This window comes from Pempheris klunzingeri, chromosome 8, assembly GCF_042242105.1.
Source record: "Pempheris klunzingeri isolate RE-2024b chromosome 8, fPemKlu1.hap1, whole genome shotgun sequence".
Lineage (NCBI taxonomy): Eukaryota > Metazoa > Chordata > Actinopteri > Acropomatiformes > Pempheridae > Pempheris > Pempheris klunzingeri.
Window position 1 is genome coordinate 17703171 of NC_092019.1, and position 18751 is coordinate 17721921.

The 18751-nt window shown below is 42.6% G+C and overlaps 2 protein-coding genes across 4 annotated transcripts; both read right to left on the minus strand.

Annotated features, from left to right (window-relative positions):
- Positions 1-135: 135 nt before the first annotated feature.
- Positions 136-4380, minus strand: LOC139205030 (gamma-aminobutyric acid receptor-associated protein-like 1). Its single transcript, XM_070835101.1, has 5 exons — positions 4204-4380; positions 2793-2882; positions 2450-2528; positions 1321-1439; positions 136-686 (listed from the first exon to the last, which is right to left on the minus strand). The coding sequence occupies exons 2-5, from the start codon at positions 2880-2882 to the stop codon at positions 621-623; spliced, it is 354 nt and encodes a 117-aa protein (XP_070691202.1). The 5' UTR covers positions 4204-4380; the 3' UTR covers positions 136-620.
- A 425-nt stretch (positions 4381-4805) lies between these two features.
- arhgef5 (Rho guanine nucleotide exchange factor (GEF) 5) lies at positions 4806-17529 on the minus strand. Of its 3 annotated transcripts, XM_070835156.1 has the most exons (16): positions 17375-17529; positions 17018-17088; positions 12543-16475; positions 11860-11905; positions 11462-11511; positions 10275-10645; positions 9055-9215; positions 8698-8850; positions 8443-8572; positions 8232-8306; positions 8021-8110; positions 7537-7679; positions 7231-7374; positions 7056-7126; positions 5663-5767; positions 4806-5508 (listed from the first exon to the last, which is right to left on the minus strand). In XM_070835156.1, the coding sequence occupies exons 3-16, from the start codon at positions 16453-16455 to the stop codon at positions 5366-5368; spliced, it is 5595 nt and encodes a 1864-aa protein (XP_070691257.1). In that variant the 5' UTR covers positions 16456-16475; positions 17018-17088; positions 17375-17529; the 3' UTR covers positions 4806-5365. The 3 variants fall into 3 exon arrangements, with proteins under 3 accessions (XP_070691257.1, XP_070691258.1, XP_070691256.1); XM_070835157.1 differs by having other exon boundaries at positions 13206-16475; positions 17018-17529; XM_070835155.1 differs by having other exon boundaries at positions 17018-17529.
- Positions 17530-18751: the final 1222 nt, after the last annotated feature.

Genomic DNA, 18751 nt, shown 5'->3' on the forward strand with positions numbered 1-18751 from the left:
CACAAGTGGCTCTCAGGGAACACACATATATACCGTGTGATGACCAAGGTCAAAAGGCCAAATATATATATATATATATAAACATAATGTTCAAATCTTTCAGAAAACAGATGGAGACAGACAAACATACAGATATGAATCAGAAAAGTAAGCATTTTCATCTTTATTTTCCACAAAAGTTTATGATATTAATTTACAAAAAAGAAATACTATTTGCATTAAATACAGACGACTGAGAAAGATAACGAGAGCTCCCTCAACATAATTTTGATAACTTCCTTTTGCGGTGCGTTTTTTTTCCATACTTATCATCCTTCCTCTTTCTTTTTTTTTACCGAGTAAGGAACCAACATAACTTGAAGAATAATAAAAATGCATTACGCTCACCCCAAAATACTGACAAAGGTAAACCCCTAGCACCAACCACTCTGCCTTGTGCCAAGCTTTTCTTCCACCAGGTACTGTAGTTACTTATCATATCCTTATTGAACTAATATAGAGAATAATAGTGGTGTGAAGCAATACAAACAGCCTTAACTTTTTTATTCAGACAGTCTCACTTTGTCTCCTCTCATTCTCTCTCCGCCTCGCTCTCTCTTTCTCCAGTCTTTTGTCATCCCTCAGGCACCGTACACGCTCTCATTACTGTAGGTCATGTAGAGAAACAGGTCTTCCTCATGGTGCTCCTGGACCACAACAGAGCAGAAAATATTGCATAATTCAGCATGTGCAACATTAATCACGTAACTACTGTTGGGACACAATAAATGCAATAAGAAATGTTTCTGTCTGCCTCATTTGATTAATTGGGGAATACAAAGCATTTAAGAAAATTCAGATGCAGAAAATACATGCTGGCTTTAAGTCTTCTTGGCCCTTAAACAACTTCAGAAATACACACAAACTGCTCTGTCTTCAGCACAACACTCAGAACAGGTTTTCATATCACTTTCAGACTGACTAAAAGCCATCACTCACTCAGTGTTTTCCCCACTTTTTCAAATATTCATGGTTAACTGGCACGCTATTTGTGACGGACAGAAAAGTGAAGCAACATTGCTGTCTTAGCAGATCTGTCTAACCAGCCTAGCTATAAAAACATTTGTAGTGAGAACGGGAAGTGATGAAAATGTTTTCACACTCACACATACACAGACAAATACCCTCAGAAGAGGGCATTATCTCTTAGTAAATAGGTGTGTGTGTGTGTGTGTGTGTGTGTGTGTGTGTGTGTGTGTGTGTGTGTGTGTGTGTGTGTGTGTGTGTGTGTGTGTGTGTGTGTGTGTCAAATGGTGAATGCCTGAGGAAGAGTGCAGTTACCTCATATACAGCTGAGAGTGGGGAGCTGGATGGGGGAAGGGAGTTGTTGACGAAGAAGAAGAGCGCCTCCTCTGGACTCAAAGAAACACGCTGACGGATCATGAAGCACAACTGGGCCACTAAAAACAGGAAGGAGGGAGAGAGAGAGAGAGAGAGGGAGAGAGTGAGGTGGTCACACACTGGTCACACACTGGGCCACACAGTAGTTTCATTTCAAAGAAAACAAGCAGCGGAGGGACATGACCAGGTCACTGGTTAGTCTTGAGACAGTTCAGTCACCGAGGAAACTAATGTCAGCTTGAATCAGAAAGACAAAAAAGATACAAGCTAATAATTTGAAATTACAAATGTATCCATGGATTATCAAACTGATTTTTTTTTTTTACAGCAGACATTTTGACTCCCTTAGCAGGAAAGGAAATTAAAAACATGAGCGACGGCTCAGTTCCTGTAAGTGGCCCGTTAAACTGTGACAGTGAGCTGACACCACACCCTAAACCTACATTCATGATGTTAAATACACCCGTGCTTCTCCTGCTATGACACGTTAAAAAAAACTTTGGACAGATTAGCGTCAACTATAGTTTGTCACCTGACAGCAACTAACTGGTCCATCCAGGTTTGAATGGTGCGTAAGGAGCAACTCAGCTGGACATCCCAGGTGGCTTGTGTAACTAATAACTCAGCCAGTCCTATATATCAGCCATCCAATCATTAGCTTGTCGTAAATATATTGATTTCTGTATGTTGATCAATATACAACAAAAAACTGTAGTGCAGAAATATGGTCTGAGGTCACCTGGAAACAATTACACCACTGCACAGTTTGTCCACCAGAGAGCACTGCCAGGCTAATTTCTGATGTCGCACTCAGTGTGTATCTTAGTCAGTGTGTGTTTTTTTGTGTGTTTGTGCTTTCAAAAATCACTATCAGCAGGTGTGTCATTAGAAGATTTATCAGAATTGGCCTGAAAAATAAATCTGGCAAGTCCACCTTTTCTTTAGATTCTGAATGTGTCCTGCAGTATGGAAATCTGTAAGTTTTAGCTGGTTTGGGGGATTGTCATTTAATTATTTGAGAGGATAAAACCAGGACAATGAAGTCTTTATACACGTTTGTTTATTTTACCTGTTAAATCTGATGGCACTAGGTATTTCTTCTTGTCCAGTTCGGGCGCTCGTGACCTCGGGGCCCTCTCCACAATGATCTGGTTAAAAAGATGCAACATTAATTAGCCGTCACTGACAGAGAGAGAATATGATGACAAATAACAAATAAAGTCACACAACTTATAGATGAATTGAGTTTATAGATCGTCATCATCATAGATCATTTATATTTACAGAACAGGCTTTAAATAAAGGTCGAGATGACCATGATTATCAAGCATAACTTCCAAACCCTGTTTAAATGACTGAAGGTTACTGACAGTAAGTGGAACATGTTATCAAATAACTGTTATCGTACTGACCGGTATTTTGTCAGGATGCTTGGCCCGGACTCTCTCTCCCTCTGCTCTCCTCACCTCTAGTGGTACTGAGCGCTGGTACTGGCTACCCATCTGCAAACAACACCAGACAACATGAAGTCCCTCACAATAGCATTATTTACCGAGCAGACAAAGGAGAGAGAGCACTGGCTGACTTCACCAACCAGTGCATTCAGACAACAAGTGATATTGACCGCCTGAAGAGCACATCATTGTTTGTTGCAAGATGAGATGCAGCATCTTTTTAATTGTATTTTAGTAGTGTCTTGCAGAGACCATATTAGATGTGGGCAGTGTGACTACATTCGTTTGTCAACTATACGAGATTTTGCATTATTCTTCATATTAAGGCAGCTATCCCTATATATCTGGTTGTCTTAAGCCATTATGCGCATGGTTGCTTTGTGAAATTATTGGATTTACACAATCTTGTGGTGAAGTGCAATTTGTGGCATTTGTGGATTGACAATTTTTTTTACATCAATGTGCTGAAATACCTTGATATTTACAATGAATGGTCAATTAATTGCTAATTGTTAATTATCTAATAAATTACTCTGCAATTAGCTTGATAAATGACTGATGGGTTCAGTTATTTTTCCAAGCAAAAATAGTGAAAAAACACAGAAACATTCTCTGATTCCAGCTTATAAAATGATTTGACATCTGAGAACCTCCCTTTCAGCTCTGTGAAGCTGCACTGGGCATTTCTGCACAACTTTTTCATGTTTCAAAGACAAAACAGTTGTTATAATCAATGGCAATTAATAGTGTCAATTATCATCTGTTGCGGCCCTGATTGAATTTCTAACACAAATGTACTAAATATATAGTCACATATCTAATAATTATACACAGCATGACTGAGGATTTCAGCCTAGACTTTACTGTCAGACATGAAAAATCTCTGTTCCCAGTCTTTTTACATCAGGAACTTCAAAATCCTTTGTTTACTACTGACTGTGGGTGGAGTAAGCAACGGTGTAAGAGGGTAAACAGTGAAGCTAAAGATGAAAACACTGACCCACACACCCTCCCTCCACGGTGAGCCCCACTACAGACGATCAGACCTGCGGTGCTTCTTGTTTTTCTAGTGTGTTGATTGTTGTGGTCACGAGTTTCTGGGTTCACGCTGTTTGGGGTCATGAGCACTAAGGCCACGTCCTTTTTCACAGCAGCATTGATATCAGCTAGCTAACCTTTCTATGTTGGCTGATAAACAAAGAAATCGACCAAACCAGCAGCACCAATCGCTGGAGCTGATTTACTGCCTACAGTTTGCTAATGTTGACAATAACTGTATCCGAAATCAGCTGTTTGTGGTGCTGGTTAGCAACGGTAACGCCAAAGCTAACGACTGCAGCAGAACAACCAGACGATACTGTTAACATACCTTCAAAAGGACAAAAGACACGTTTCACTCAAAACAAGACAGATACAGAAATGCTCCACTGGTCCCTTGTGTCGTCTAACGTCTCAAAAGAAATCCCAGGGGGAAATTATTAGCTCAAAACACAGTCATTACGTGCAGGACTGAAATTTGTCTCAAAGATGTCTACTGGTCGAAATATCCTGCTGAACGACAATAACAACAAACACTGCAACGCCCGCCCATCACAATGGTGACCAATCAGAGACGAGTCTGATTATTGGCAGCAGAATATATCCAATCAGAGGGGCTCAAGGGCAGGGTTACACTGCGTTCATTGGACGAGTGCTGCTGTCAATCTACGTGTGGTGGAACAGTCAACCAATGGCGGGCCTTGGAAACGGGGCCACCTCAGCCTGACTACGTGGGTAATGTGAGTGGGTTTTTTTTTTTTTTTTTCATAATCTGTCCTGCACTGTTCTCTATCTGCTGTAAACAGCTCCTGAAGACACATGCCTCTGCTACGTACAACTCTCAGTAACTCTTGAGTTTGACATGTCTGCATAAATGTTGAAAACAGCTTAGAAGCCACAGCTCTATAAGGCACAAGTGTGTTCAAAAGTGATTTTATTCCACCAAGTTTAAACCAAGTTTATTGAAATGTCCCCACTTGTAAGATCTGTACATCTTTACATCTATGAATTGTCTTGTACATTTTGCATGATTTCTTTCAGCTCTCCTGCATGTAGGGGCCAACTTCTTACAACACAAGCATGACTCACTCAACTATTAGATTCTGTTCAGTATAGACAAATAATGATTAATCAGAAAGAGGTGATTTCCCTTAAAACACAATTTTTTGATGTATTATAGCTCACACAATATTTGTGATGTACTGAGGAAAACAGTTAATAGTCACAATGACCTTAATGTCTTTCAGGCAGGCCTCAGCAGTTCACTCATTGCTCTAAGGCAATACACTGTTCCACTAAATGAAACAAGTGAGACCCAATGCTACATCCGGACGCATTGTTATACAGAGTCTCAGTTGCTACACTCCTTTGAACAATTCAATAACAGAAATCCCCATTTGGAGCACTGAATGTCCATAGTTCAATTTCCAGCAGACAATGGAGAGTCTCCTGACGGTGCATCTGTCTGTGTAGTCCCTCTGTGAGCATCCCGGTCAAACAGCAGCAGTGGCCGTTGTTAGTTTGAGGGCATCTGACAGGTTGCGTTGTCGGACTCTAGAGTTGCTTATGGTTTCCAAATGGGACTCGGGCACCCATCCACGATGACGATCAGACAGTCTGGTCCCCTCTACCCAATCTGGGAATGAGAAACAATCCAACATGAAGTAAGTGAATGCTCAAATTTTCTCTAATAATACCAGGTTCAAGCCAGGTCTACAGTCAAACAATGCACAGACCAATGGCACGTTCTGCAAGGGGATAATGGGAAAAAGGTAGTGTGAGGGTCTTACGGTCACTGCTTTGTTGGTGCACTAGAATTACATCCGCCTTTTCCAAAGAAAGTTCATCAGGCTGCTGGGCAACAAAAGCTCGGATACACTGCATCTGTGGAAAATCTGTATGGACAGAAGAGGACAGATGTCAGCCTCACAGTCATAAAGATTAATAGGTCAATATTAAAAACTATTCAGTGCTTGCACAGAGAATGACTTGACCTGAATGAATAAAAACATGCCTGCAAAAAACATGCTGTTTAGTCTATACCACTATTAGCAGTGATAAGTGAGACTCTGTAATACACTGGTGCTCAGTTATGGTGCTCTGAACTCAGAGAATTATCCCCCCCAGCAACTAATGAATGGTAGCTAACTGCATTCATCTGGGGTCCAAGTTGCAAATGATTCCCTGATTAGGTACAGACCCTGCTGTCTCTATAAACATGACTTCTAACGGGCACAAACTGCATTTGGTGCACAAAATAAAGTATTTACATTCAAAATGAGAATGCTCTTTTGTTCCTTTTATATAGAAAATGTATTTTTATGACTCTTTGCCAGCATCTTATGACACCTAAACAGAATTTTGTATACAAAAGTGTAGTGCATACATAAATGTGCTCTTTCCATTCATCACAAGTGCTACTGTGCATTCTTTGATTTGCTAATCACAGCAGAGTTTGCAAATGGACATTCCTTTAGGAGTAGACGTTTGTTAAGAAAAGCACAGGTGGAACTAATAATGTCATTATGGCTGTCCACTGGGCACAATAGCAGATCCCTGGAAGTGGCTCACCTAAATTGAATGTAGCCTGTGCAACAAGTACTAGTTAGAAAATTGTGAATATTCATCACTTTGAGCTATTGCTAATAATTGTACAGATAGTCACACAAAACTACACTTATCAGAAACAAAACACTGCACTGTGTTTTCCAGTTTCCCAGTGAGAATGAAGATATTCAAATAAAAAGTCAAAGAGTAAATAAATTGCAAATGAAGGTTTTAACCAACATATAGACTTGCCAGCAAGCACAATATCCTATTACCCCTATTACAAGGTCCTAATACCCCTAAATTGAATGCAGATATCACACTAATAATTGTTATTATTTACACCAAAAGTCAAATGATCTACTGTGAGAGAGGACTTGTATATGTTATGCTGCATTCACATCATGTTGGTAGAATACAAAGAACAGAAGAATGTTTTGATGATTGTTCATACATAAAGACACCCATTTCTAAGCCTAAATCCCCCCTTACTGTCTTTCACTTTGTTTACTTTTATGTAACATTTCATCTTTCAGCGAGGCTGCAAAATGATGAAGACTCTTTAATATTTGAAATCTGAATTTCCTACACCAACAATTTAGCACATTGTAACGTCTAAAAAGTAGCATACTTTACCTTGTGCAGCAGAAAAATCTATTTCAGGATGTGGCCGTGAGAGAGCAGATATCCAACGTAGCTTATTGCTCCTGAAGAAAAAAGCAAAGATGGGTGAATCTTCTTTTCAACATTTTCCACTTGTGTGATGTGACAGCCAACACAGACATTCCCCACCACCGTCTCCGTCCCTTACTGTGTGTCAGTCCGTAGCAGCAGGGCTTTGGGTGACATGTGCAGCCGGAAGAGGTTCTTCTGGAGGGAGTGGAGCTTGACACGACAGTTCTCTGCACGCAGGTCTGATACAGGAGAGTGGTCTATCACTGTGAATCTTCCCCCTCTGGAAGTAGCAGAGAGCGTAAAGGAGATATGAAATGTCGGACTGTGATAAAACTGAAGGTATAATGAGGAATATGAGGAAAACACGATGCAACAAATTAGGAAGATAACAAATTGGGGATGGATTAATTCTAACTTTGCAAAAAAAAGTTTGTTGACTCACTCTTTTTGTAGTGAAAGTAACAAGTAGTCATTGAATAGGTGCAAGTAAATATTCCTCTCTGTATCCTTTAGAGAGAAATCTATCAGTTCAGTGACCGGCCCTTCCCGCACCAGCCTTCGAGACTGACTGATCAGAGGAAGAGTCTGTAAGACACACACACACGCACACACACAATCAATATCATGATATTATTTTTTCCCTTAATATTAATATATCATGGCATGACACGGATATGTAAAATAATATGTGAATAATTCAATGCAGTGACCTATGTTAATTTGGTTATCAGATAAACCTCATCACAAATACAACTGCCCAAATCTTATTTAGTCCGTTTTTAATTATCAGTCTGCAAATTATCAGTTTCAGTCTGCTTGAAATCAATAAAATAAAATTTGGACAGTAAAGGTTTGTAGAACAGTAATATGTTATGGTTTCATAATCAAAGTGTGATTTTCTCCCATCTCAAGTAGAGATAACTTACCCTGCACTCAAAGTCCACCTTAGCACTGAGAGAGACCAGGGACTCAATGCTTTTCATCTGAGTGATGCTGTCATTACTCTCTTGAATCAGCTGAAGGAGAAATAAATGAAAGGAAAGAGAGGTTTGTCACCAAAGAGTTCAAGATATCCCGGATGTTTTTCAACAATATGAAAATATTTTTATCCTTCATTAATGTGGAGTGAAAAAGTACCTTCTCCAGAAGTTTCAAAGATTTGATGGCCTGAGTTGCCTCTGCCGTACCAGGAGTTGTTCTCTTCACAATGTTCTGGACAGAAACAGCAAGTGCGTGTTAAAGTGAGATGAAGGAGTGCAGGATCGAACATGTTATGTGCCTTCAGCCTTGTTTCAGAGATAACAAGCACTCACTCACACACACACACACACACATACACACACCCTACCTGCACCAGCAGCTTAATTCTTGTGATCCTTTGGAAGGGAAGGACGAGGAAGGAACGAAGAGGAAGCCTCTGACAAACAGGACTCCGCTCTAGTTTCTCGACAATCCGCTTGAAACCTTGATTCTCGTTCCTGGAAGTAAAAGAGAAAGTGAATGAAGATAGACGGGTAAGAAGATTACAAAACTCGTCACTGGATCCACTAACAGGCCTCCAATGAAAATGATACAAACACAAAAGTGTGACCAAACAGCTTACATGAGTCTCTGGTAGGTGGTGTCCTGATAGGACTGGTTGGTGAGGTAGGGCACATAAACCATTTTGAAGCGCTGACAGTGGCGAGCGATGATATCACACACGGTAAAGTGCATGATGTCTGATTCCACCCGCTCCTCCAGCTTTGATAAAAAACTAAAACAACAGTCAAATAATTAATTTAAGGTGATTTCTCCCACAGATTTGTAACACAAATAGGTTTCATAATAACATCATTCATGTTTCATGTCAGATTTATGAAATTATAAGATTTAGTCTGAGAAATATCTCTAAAAATAAATGTAAAGCTAGCTCAGATGGATAAAGAACTTGCTTTAAGTACTGTTTAACATTCCTGACCTGTGGCTGATGGCACGAACATCCGCCAGGCGCGAAAACAGCCAGTTCCTGTCCTGGGTGGTCAACAGCGCCCCCAGTTGTTTGGACTTGACAAAGTGTTCAACAACAATGTCCAAACTCCGGCAGTAGGAGGCCTCTGATGTCACTACCTCAAATCTGACCTACAAAGAACGAAATACAGAATAAAAATCACTAAGCAGGAAATTGATGGACAGTAAATTATAGCTGAGAGGCAGTCAGTTATCTGGAGGTTGGGGAATTTTGACAAGGATGTGACTAACTGAGGAGGGCGATTTCACAATGAGCCCAAGTATTCTAGCTCAGACACATGTCTGTTTACAAGGAAACACCTGCAGCAAGCACAACACAATAACGCAATCACGTTTTCCGGGAAGAGACACTCTTCTGCCAATAAAAATGTAGATCAGTGGGCGGGTTTTTCTGTTATGTGGCAAGTCTGAGTATTATAGTAATTTTTGGAGTTTGAGGTGTGAGGTAATAACTGTGCAAAGCTGATTCATGTACCTCAAGCCATTTCTCAAAAGTTACCATGAAATGGAACAATACAGAAGCTGCTGATGTGAAATGGCACCCAGAACAATCTGGTGAGTTAAAGGTTGTAAACAAGTATGAGGGGGTGAACCACTACAACTATTAGAGGTTTATTTTTAGTTGAATACAAATTTCGAAGCCATTTTGACATACATTTTCTTTTTAAGACATGAGATATGTCAAGCTAAAGGATAAATAAAAGACAACCGTTGTACATTTGTTTACCTGCAGGATTCGAACTTACGCTTACACTGCCTAATATTTACTCAATATAAATAGAGGAATTTTAGTTGCTCTAATCAAATTTTTCAATATAATCTGGATCAAAGATGCTTGTATGATCAAAGGATCATACAAGCTGGATGAAGGAAGTCAAGCTGTGGGAGAAGTGAAAGATAACCGTCAGGCAGGTAATTGCCCCGAGGATTCTCCTGAATTTTATTCAGACGGCAATATTTTTCCAGTAACTTTCCAAAGAAGTGTGTAAGCGTGACAGGACTGGAAATTTTGGGAAGGTTTGCATTTAATTCACAGAAAGTTGCTAGGTAAACATTCTTGCCTCAATAAAATTGAGAGGAATCAGAGCAAAATCTTTCATACAAGCCATATGAAGATTTTTGCCATCAAATGGTGACCATTTGTTCATCTGAGCAGTAGCAATGTGTTACCTCCTGCAGTCGCCTCTGGTCCTCTGTGAGCACCTCCAGCTCAAAACTGTTCCTGACCCCCGGCAGCTCTCGCCACAGTGTGGCTGACTGTGAGAGACAGATGGATAGACGTGGGGAGGAAGGCCTGCCTTCTCTCTTGGGGGGCTCAGGGGGAGGCAAGCTTTTGACACTGGTAATGGAGCCTGTGTGGGACAAGGAGTGGGGATGCGGGACAGAGGGTATGGGAGGAAGAGGTCTGCGGGCAGGAGGGGGTGAAGGAGCAGGAGACGGGGTAGGGTCCTCGCATACAGAGATGACATCGGAGCGAGCCTGACGCAGGATCTCAAAGTTCTGAGCGGCCTCGCTGTACTGCTGGTAGAGCTGGGCAGCATCTGGGAGAAAGAGGGGAAGTGAGATAAACAAAGAAAGACAGCAGAGAAGAAGAGGAAGAAGCAGAAAAACAGGGTTGAAGAATACAGGAAGCAAAGGAAAGAGGATAGAGACAGGGACAGTGTTAGCCAAGGGGAGTTGTTTGCATTTGACATTCCTTTTACACATACTTGCCGGAACGCAAAGTCGCAGCTGTTTTTCCCTCAAGTTAAGAGATACGAATACTTGCAGAAACCTGCCTGTGGCTTGCACAGACTCACATATATACACCACTCAGTGTGCACACACACATACACGCACGCACACACACACACACACACGCACACACACACACACACTCCTACCCCATTTCTCGCAATATCCATATGAATCATGGGTCAAGGGACCCGCTGCCATTTTGGGTTGTTTAAAACATCATTTTAAAATGGTGTGGGCTAACAGTAAACTGCACACAGATTTCCTTTCATTGGTGTATTTCATTTTAACTCTGAGCCAACATGTACTGAGGAAGAGATAAACAGTTTGTGGGCCTTTATTATACACTCAGATGAATCACAGATGCTTAAAGGGAAATGCTCAATCGTGTCATGCTTTTCCCAACCACAGAAATACAGCCGATATGATCTGAAGACAACGTCACTGTGTCGCCCACATAGGCTATCCTTTTTTCATTATCAATCATGAGATTCATTCTGGAACAAAACTGTCAGTGATTTACAAAAATAGGCATCAATGAAGTCTGTGTGTTCACTTTGTGCCTAAAGAGTTTACTTTTAAAGGTGCATGACTTAAATAAAAGGTGGAACAGAGATACTCACTGAAAAACCTTGAATTCCTTTTCCGTCTGTCGATTGTGTCCAAAACGTTCCTATAGTACCGATAAAGAGTCACAACAACAATTTATTTATAGCCATGATGAATGGTAAAAATAGTTGAGTGAAACTGTCTTAAACTATCTTTTAGTGTGGAGCATTTGTATTGAATACATAGAAACAGGTATGCAGCAATGAACGATTCAAAACTTCAGTGACCTCCCTGACACCAAAGAACTGTTAAACAAGAACAAGGACACTCAAATACTATTGAATATTTTTCAATTAATTATATTAATAATTACAATTGAAGAACTGGATACATCCTAGCCACTACTTTATTTCAACATGTGGTAATGTAGCTCAATCAAATGAATCAAGTTGTGTGTGACTGTTTCACTCACCTCAGCTCTACTTCTCCCCAGCTTTTGCTCCGATCGTCCTCATCATCTGGAATTAAAAAGTATCCATTCGTCAAAATGTTATAGAACAGCATAACTATCAATGCCCTATATTCTGATTGATTTACTATAAACTACAGTGATAGTTTGAATTAATAAAAACAAAAACAAATAGTTAACTTAGTAACCCTGCAATGACAAAGACTGGAAAAAAGGATTAGTGATGAAAACTGGAGCCTCTCATGTTATGTCTCAGAGCAGGAGCAACCCAAGCCATTTATCTATCTCACACTTCTGGTTTTACGTTGCTTTCTCCACCTCCAGTCTTCTCCGCCCACTACCTGTAACCACAAGCCTGTGACGCAGTTTCTAGTTAAAAGGTAAAGCAGTGAATTCAGAGCGAAGTGATGATGATGTCTACACTAATGTTCACAATGATGCAGGAAACACACAGAATGGAAAACAGAGGATGCGATGAGAAGATTGTGTGTGATTAAGATTGTCAATGGACAAAATCAAATGTTGACTTCATATGTCAACCTGATTAGATCATTTTTTTAAAAACAGAAGCGTTGATGGATGAGAAACCAGACAGAAATCGAGAAAGGAGAAGTAATTAAGTGGCTCTTTGAAAATCTGATTTGAGCAGATAACCACCAATTCCATCCTCCATCTTTTTTCGTTACCTGTTGTAGAGAATATTCTGGTTCTGCGATCCCTTCCAACACCTTCCTCTTCTTCCACTTTTACAAGCTCTTCATCTCTTCTTTCAGAGATTTTACGGATTCCCCTTCTTCGTAATCGGCCCTCGGGCCCCATATCACGCAAACTGCAGCTGCTGGTCAGAGTCCCCCCTCCTATTTTTCTCTCTGCCACCACTTCTCCCTCTCTGCCATCCATCTCCCTTTCCTGTCCTACCCCCACCGCAGTGCCCCTCTCTTCAGGCACCTCTCCCTGCCTTTCATCCTCACTTTCACTCTTCCTGTGTTCCACCTCCTGTCCCTCACCCTCTCTAGAGGGAACGAGGAGGTCATAATTAAGAATGGGGCAGCTGGTAGGCTTGTAGAGCGTGTTGCTCACAGATAAATACATCTCCACTTCCTTCTCTCTGCTTGCTTCTTTTTCCATTTCTGATAACTCAGCTTCACGCCGTGCCTCTCTAATAATTTTCACCTCTTTGTCTGCTTTGTCTAACTGAAGGTGATCAGAGGGCTCAGTCTCTTTGTCCATACTGTGATCCTCCTTCCCTTCTGTGTCTAACAGTGTGTCAGCATGAGTGTATGTGGGTGCGTCACCATGCATAACTGCGAACTGGCCAGCATGCATGTCGGCTTGGCTCTGCCCCATACCTCTCAATCCCTCCACCTCCAACAGCTCCTCCTCCTCCAGCTCTGGCTCGGACTGCTGGCCGTCCGTTGTCACCGTAACAACGGGCATCTCTCCAGTGCCTTGTGCAACCTCTTGCTGTTTGTCGGTCTTGATTGCTGTCTCGGATTGGTTGACCCCTTGGTCTCCATGTACCTCTGCGTTAGGTTCGTCCACAGTCTGTTCCTCTGAGCGTCCCAAAATCTCCCGCACCACATCTTTGGCCCATTTAAGGTGGGGGGCTTGGGAATGCCGCTTGGGCTCGTCGGACATGCTCCATGCCCCGCTCATTCGGATCCGAATGGCCTCCACCTCTTCTGGGCTCATTGTTCCAGTGTTTATCACATCCAAGATGGGTTGAATTTGTTCAAAGCTCATTTGAGAATAATCTTCACCATAGGGGTTACTTGGAACTGGCGAAACTTGCCCCCTTCGTCTTTCCACCCCTTCATGAGATTTCTCTCTCCACTCAATGAGGAGTCTTTCAGTCTGAGAGTCTCTTTTAAGCTGCTTGATTTCAGCATACGGGTGCTCCAATTTGCTCCTCATTCCCTCTCCAATCTCTGCGTTTTGATGCTCTGATGACACTTTAAATCGTAAATCCATTTTAGCTGTTTCTCCCATGGCCGCTCGTTCCTCCCGTGTCACTTCATACTCATTCTTGCTTTCTGTGTCCTGGTTGTCGATGATTGGGCATTCCTCATTTCTACTCAATGTCAGATGCAGGTCATCCTGAGGTTGCTGCATGGCGTCATCATTGCAACGATGACGGCTGTCAAAAGTTTGGTTATTTTTTTCCACTCCCTCTGTCTCATCATCTTGTGACGGTGACATCGTGACGGTGTTTGTCCGGGGCAACGTTTGCCCAATCACACAGAAAACATACTTTGGCTGCTTTTCCATCCCCGGTTCGTCCTCATCAACCACCTCCTCTTCTCCCATTGTCCATTCCTCTTCCCTGTCCCTGTCTCCCTCACCCCCGTTGAGGGCCACAGGTGAGTGGCTATTATATGCAACTCCACCTTCCCAGAATTCTTGACAGTCCTCAAACTCATCTTCTTCATCTTCCTCTCTTTCGTCCCCCTCGTCTCCGCCACTGGACGTAGTCACAAAGCCGTCCTCTCCTGACAGCATACTGCTCCTGTCTTGCTTCCACGCTGTCTCACTTCCTCCTTCCCTCTCGTTGCGAGCCCAATAATCGCTCCCACCCTCTTCCTCTCTGTCGCTCTCCTCTGTGTTATCTGTCACATTCTCTCCCTCTACATCCCAACGCCGGCTTCCCTCTATACCTCCATCGCTGTCAGACAGATGTTCCTTTCTTTCTTTATCTATTTCTCTCCAGACTTCACCAGCCTCCTCTCCATCTACACTTACACCCTCTGTCCCCTGGTCTATGTCTATCCTGTGCTCATTTCTCCCTACTTGTCTTCCTCTGTAACCGCCTTGGTCCAAGTACGTCTCATCTGGTTCCTCTTTTACTCTCCACCCCCCTCTTTCCCACTCAGCCTGTGACTCCACAGTCCTCTCTTCTTCTCTCCTCCTCTTCTCTTTCCCCTTTGTGTGTCTCTCTCCGTCTATAAATTTGTCTTTACTATTCTTGCCCCTGTGTGGCTCTAACCACATCCTTCTCTGCTCTGACAAACCGCCTGCCATCTCTCCTCTTTCTCTGTCATGTCTCTCACTTCCTTTTGGCTCCCTTTGACGTCTACCAGCAGCTCTCTCTGGGTTTCTCTGCTCTTCTGCATCTCTGTCACTTTCAGCAGTGCTCTCTCTGCTCGATTCCCTCTCTTCATGACTGTCTCTGCCTCCTCTATATCTCATCTCACTGTCCATGTCGCTGCTCCACTCTCCGCTGCTCTGGGCCCGTGGGGGCACCCTAGGAGGCGTCTCGTTCAGGGATCGGCTGCCTCTGCCTGTCGTATCATCCCACCTAGGATCGGCCTCTCTTTCCTTGGCTTCCTTGCCTCTCCTGTGCTCTCTGTACCTCCTGTCCTCTCTCCTGTCATCTAATGGGACCTTCAAGTCTCTCACACTTTCCTTCCATCTGTCTCCCTCCCTGTGTGCCTCCCTTGCTGCTCTGCTGTCAACCTCTCTGTACCTCTCCCTGTCTTTCTCCGCTCCTCTCCTCCTGTATCGATCCACTTCTCTTTCTCTGTCCTTGTCTCTGTGTCTCTGCCTGTCCTCTTCCCTGTATCCTTGCCCAACTGGATGTCTTTCCCTCTCTGTTATGCCCGTGTTGTCCCCCTCACTTCTGCTGTGTTGATATGTCAACTCCTCCCTCTCTCGGTCCCTCGCTCTTTCCTTCCTCAGCTCTCTCTCGTCACTGTCTCCTTCACTCCTGGTGTCCCTCCTTCCCTCTCTCCTCTGCGCCTTTTCCCTCTCCCTACTATCTAAGTAGATCTTGCCATCTCTTCTTCTGTGTGGAGAAGGCACCCTGGCCTCCCACTTTTCCATGTTAGGCCTTGAATTCTCTCTTTTTCTTGCTGCGTCTTTCTCTCTTCTATCCCGTGAATCACCCACTTCTCTTCCTCTGTGTTGAAAACCAAAATCAGACTCCTGATATCTTTCCCTCTGTCGTGATTTCTCATCTTTTACAGGTCTTCGCTCAGTGTTTCTTCCCTCTCCCTTCGCCCTGCTTTGGATCTCATCTCTTTCCTTCTCTCTGTACCTCTCTCTCTGCCGTGCCCTTTCCCTCTCCCTCTCCCACTCATCTGTCTCTGGTCTCTTTGGCCTATCTCTCCTTCTTTTACCTCTCTCTTCATACATCTCAGTGGTGCCGGTCATTCTCCTGCCATGATCTGGGCTGCTTTTTCTCATTCTGGGAAATGTGTCACCTTTCTTCATCCCGCTCTCTACTTCTTTATCTGTCTCCTTCTCTAAATTTGAAAACGGCCTCCCGTTTCTGCTCCTGTCATCTTCTTGCCTCCTCTCTCTCTCCCTCCATTCTCTTTCTCCCTCTCTGGGCCTGGGTGCAGCAGCTCGGTCTCTTTCATAGTATCTCTCCCGGGGGTCCACATCTTTGAATCTTGCTTTGTTCCTCATTTTCTCCATCTCCCTGTCTCTCTTCCAGTCTTCCTCCCGGGTGCTGTCTCTCTCTCGCTCCGACTGGGCAGTCATTGCTGGCCTGGGACTTGGATCCCGAGAGATTTTTCCACCTGGCTGAAGCTTGCGGTCAGATGTGTTTATGTTAGATAAAGTGTCAAAGAGGGTGCAGCTGGGCCTTTTGGTCCCCATAGTATCATAATTTGGAGAACCTGGAAGACAGTAATACTCCACATTGTCAATTTAAAAATCAAACATTAAGAGTCAAGCCATTTTCAGATTAAAAAAAAAAATCACTGAAATGCAGGTCAAACACAAACAGACTTTCACATATTTGGCTGCTGTCACAGCGTCGACAGTGAATACCACAAAACCATATTACACATATCATGATAGCTGCAACAATTAAGCTGTGTTTTCAGTCTGTAATTCCATTATTTTATTTTGTCAAATGTACTACATTGCTGCACTTGGACTTTGACATTTTAAGCCAGTCTGGTTAGAAAGTAGCTTTACAGAAAAAACAGGCCAGAGAAAAGGTGACACCCTCTCACAGTTCTGTAAGAATGCAGCACAGACCTGCAAAGTGCAGCATACCAAAAGAAGTCTTTCAGAAAGCAATGGCCTGTGACACATAGGCACGGCATGTAGCATGTACACCAGAACTATACTAGAGCTAAATCTGTGTTCAAACTAGAGGCAATTTACAGAAGTGTTCATCTGAAATCCATGAAAATATATCAAAGCAACTCACCTGAATGTAGTATCCTGGGGAGATCTGCGCGCCCCCCCCCCCCCCCAACAAAGTCCAGCTCAGCTCAAACGCTGAGGATTGCACAACACATAAGAATTCACTCCCTGTCTTCACATTGTCTCCAAACAAATGCCCTCCTTTTTTGAATTAAATGAAAACTGCCTTTTTATTTTCCCCTCAAAACTGCAGCTCTTGTTAAAAACCTAATGTTTACGCCTGAGCTCTTGCTTTTCCCCTCTTGCTGGCTCTCTCCGTCTCTACCCACCTCCCCTCCTTCCTCAAATTCCCAAACAAGTCTCAACAGATTGACACTTATCTTTCCCCTCCTCCTTCTCCCTGCCTTGTCCTCTCACTCACTGTTGCTGAACGGAGGGCTGAACTCAGATATATCAAACTAAAATATCTCGAGTCTGTCCACTAATTCAGTCCTTTTCCCTACAGCCAATGTGATCTCCTGGGTGGACCCCCCCTCCCGGCAAACCACAGCACACAACTTTCTCCTCTCTCCTGCCCCATTCTTCTCTCATGAAACACAGGAAATACACCTCCTTGGTGTCTCTGTTTTAGAGCAGCGATTGGTTGATACGGAGTCACCGGGTGTGTCTGCACAACACACACAGCCAGGTAAAGAGTATGGGCTGTGATAATACAAGGGAGAGTGGGGGAGGGGAGACAGAGAGTAAGGATTGAGAACACAAACTGGAGAGCTCACAGAGGCCTATAAAAACTTAAAGAGGGCAATGAAAGGGAAACTGTTCTTTATGATTAAAAAAATAATTAGGCATTAAGCAACCACAGAGGAGGAAACCAAGGGATTGGGGTTGCAAGAGTGATCTATGAATGATTTGTTTAACAATGGCTGTTTCATGATGTTGACTGAGCACTGGAGTGGTCTGGGGTTTTGACAACCAAGAATCTGTGCCACTCACATTACTAAATAAAAGTAATGACACCTAACTATGATCCCTTTCACAGTTACTTGTTGCTTTATTTTGTTGCACTGCATTAGCACTACGTCACTCTGCCTCCACCTACTTAATCACTTTGTCATTCAGGCTAATCAGACTCACACATTTCTACACAGATGTAGCAGCAGGAGCATATCTAAACTCTCATTAGCCAAGATCTTTTATGAATTTTAAAATGTATTCAAAATTAGTTAATTTCTTTCATGTGCATCAGCAAATGTTGTTAATGCCAATAAAGTAACTGAAATAAATGGAGGTCTCTATAGTAGTTACAGGCCTTCTTCCCCTAAAAGGCCGTTCCACAAGAAGAACTGTTGTGTTCAATTGGAACTACATTTCAAAAATACTACAAAATTGCCTACAGAGCCAGTGCTCCCTAAGGTAGGTAAAAGGAAATCTGACTGCCTAAATGCACTGAGCAAACACACAGGCTACTGAGGAATGCTTATCATCTTTAATCTTATCATTTTAAATACTTCTTTTAGAAGCATGATTAAAAGAATGGGACAATGTTACAGGCATTCAATCTGATCAAACTCGTAGCAGGTTAAAGGTTGTCTTGTGATCTAATTCATGATGATAAGCTGGAAGGTTGAAGCACTGCAGTATAGAAAAGAAATGTTGTGATGTAATTGAAACAGTATACTGGATGTCATGATACTGGTACAGAAGTTAAAGTGAGTCAAAATTAAATCACAGATAGACAAAGTAAAGGATTACATCATTAAGCCCAAGACTTATTACGGCCCTTAAAGAGAGTAAAGAT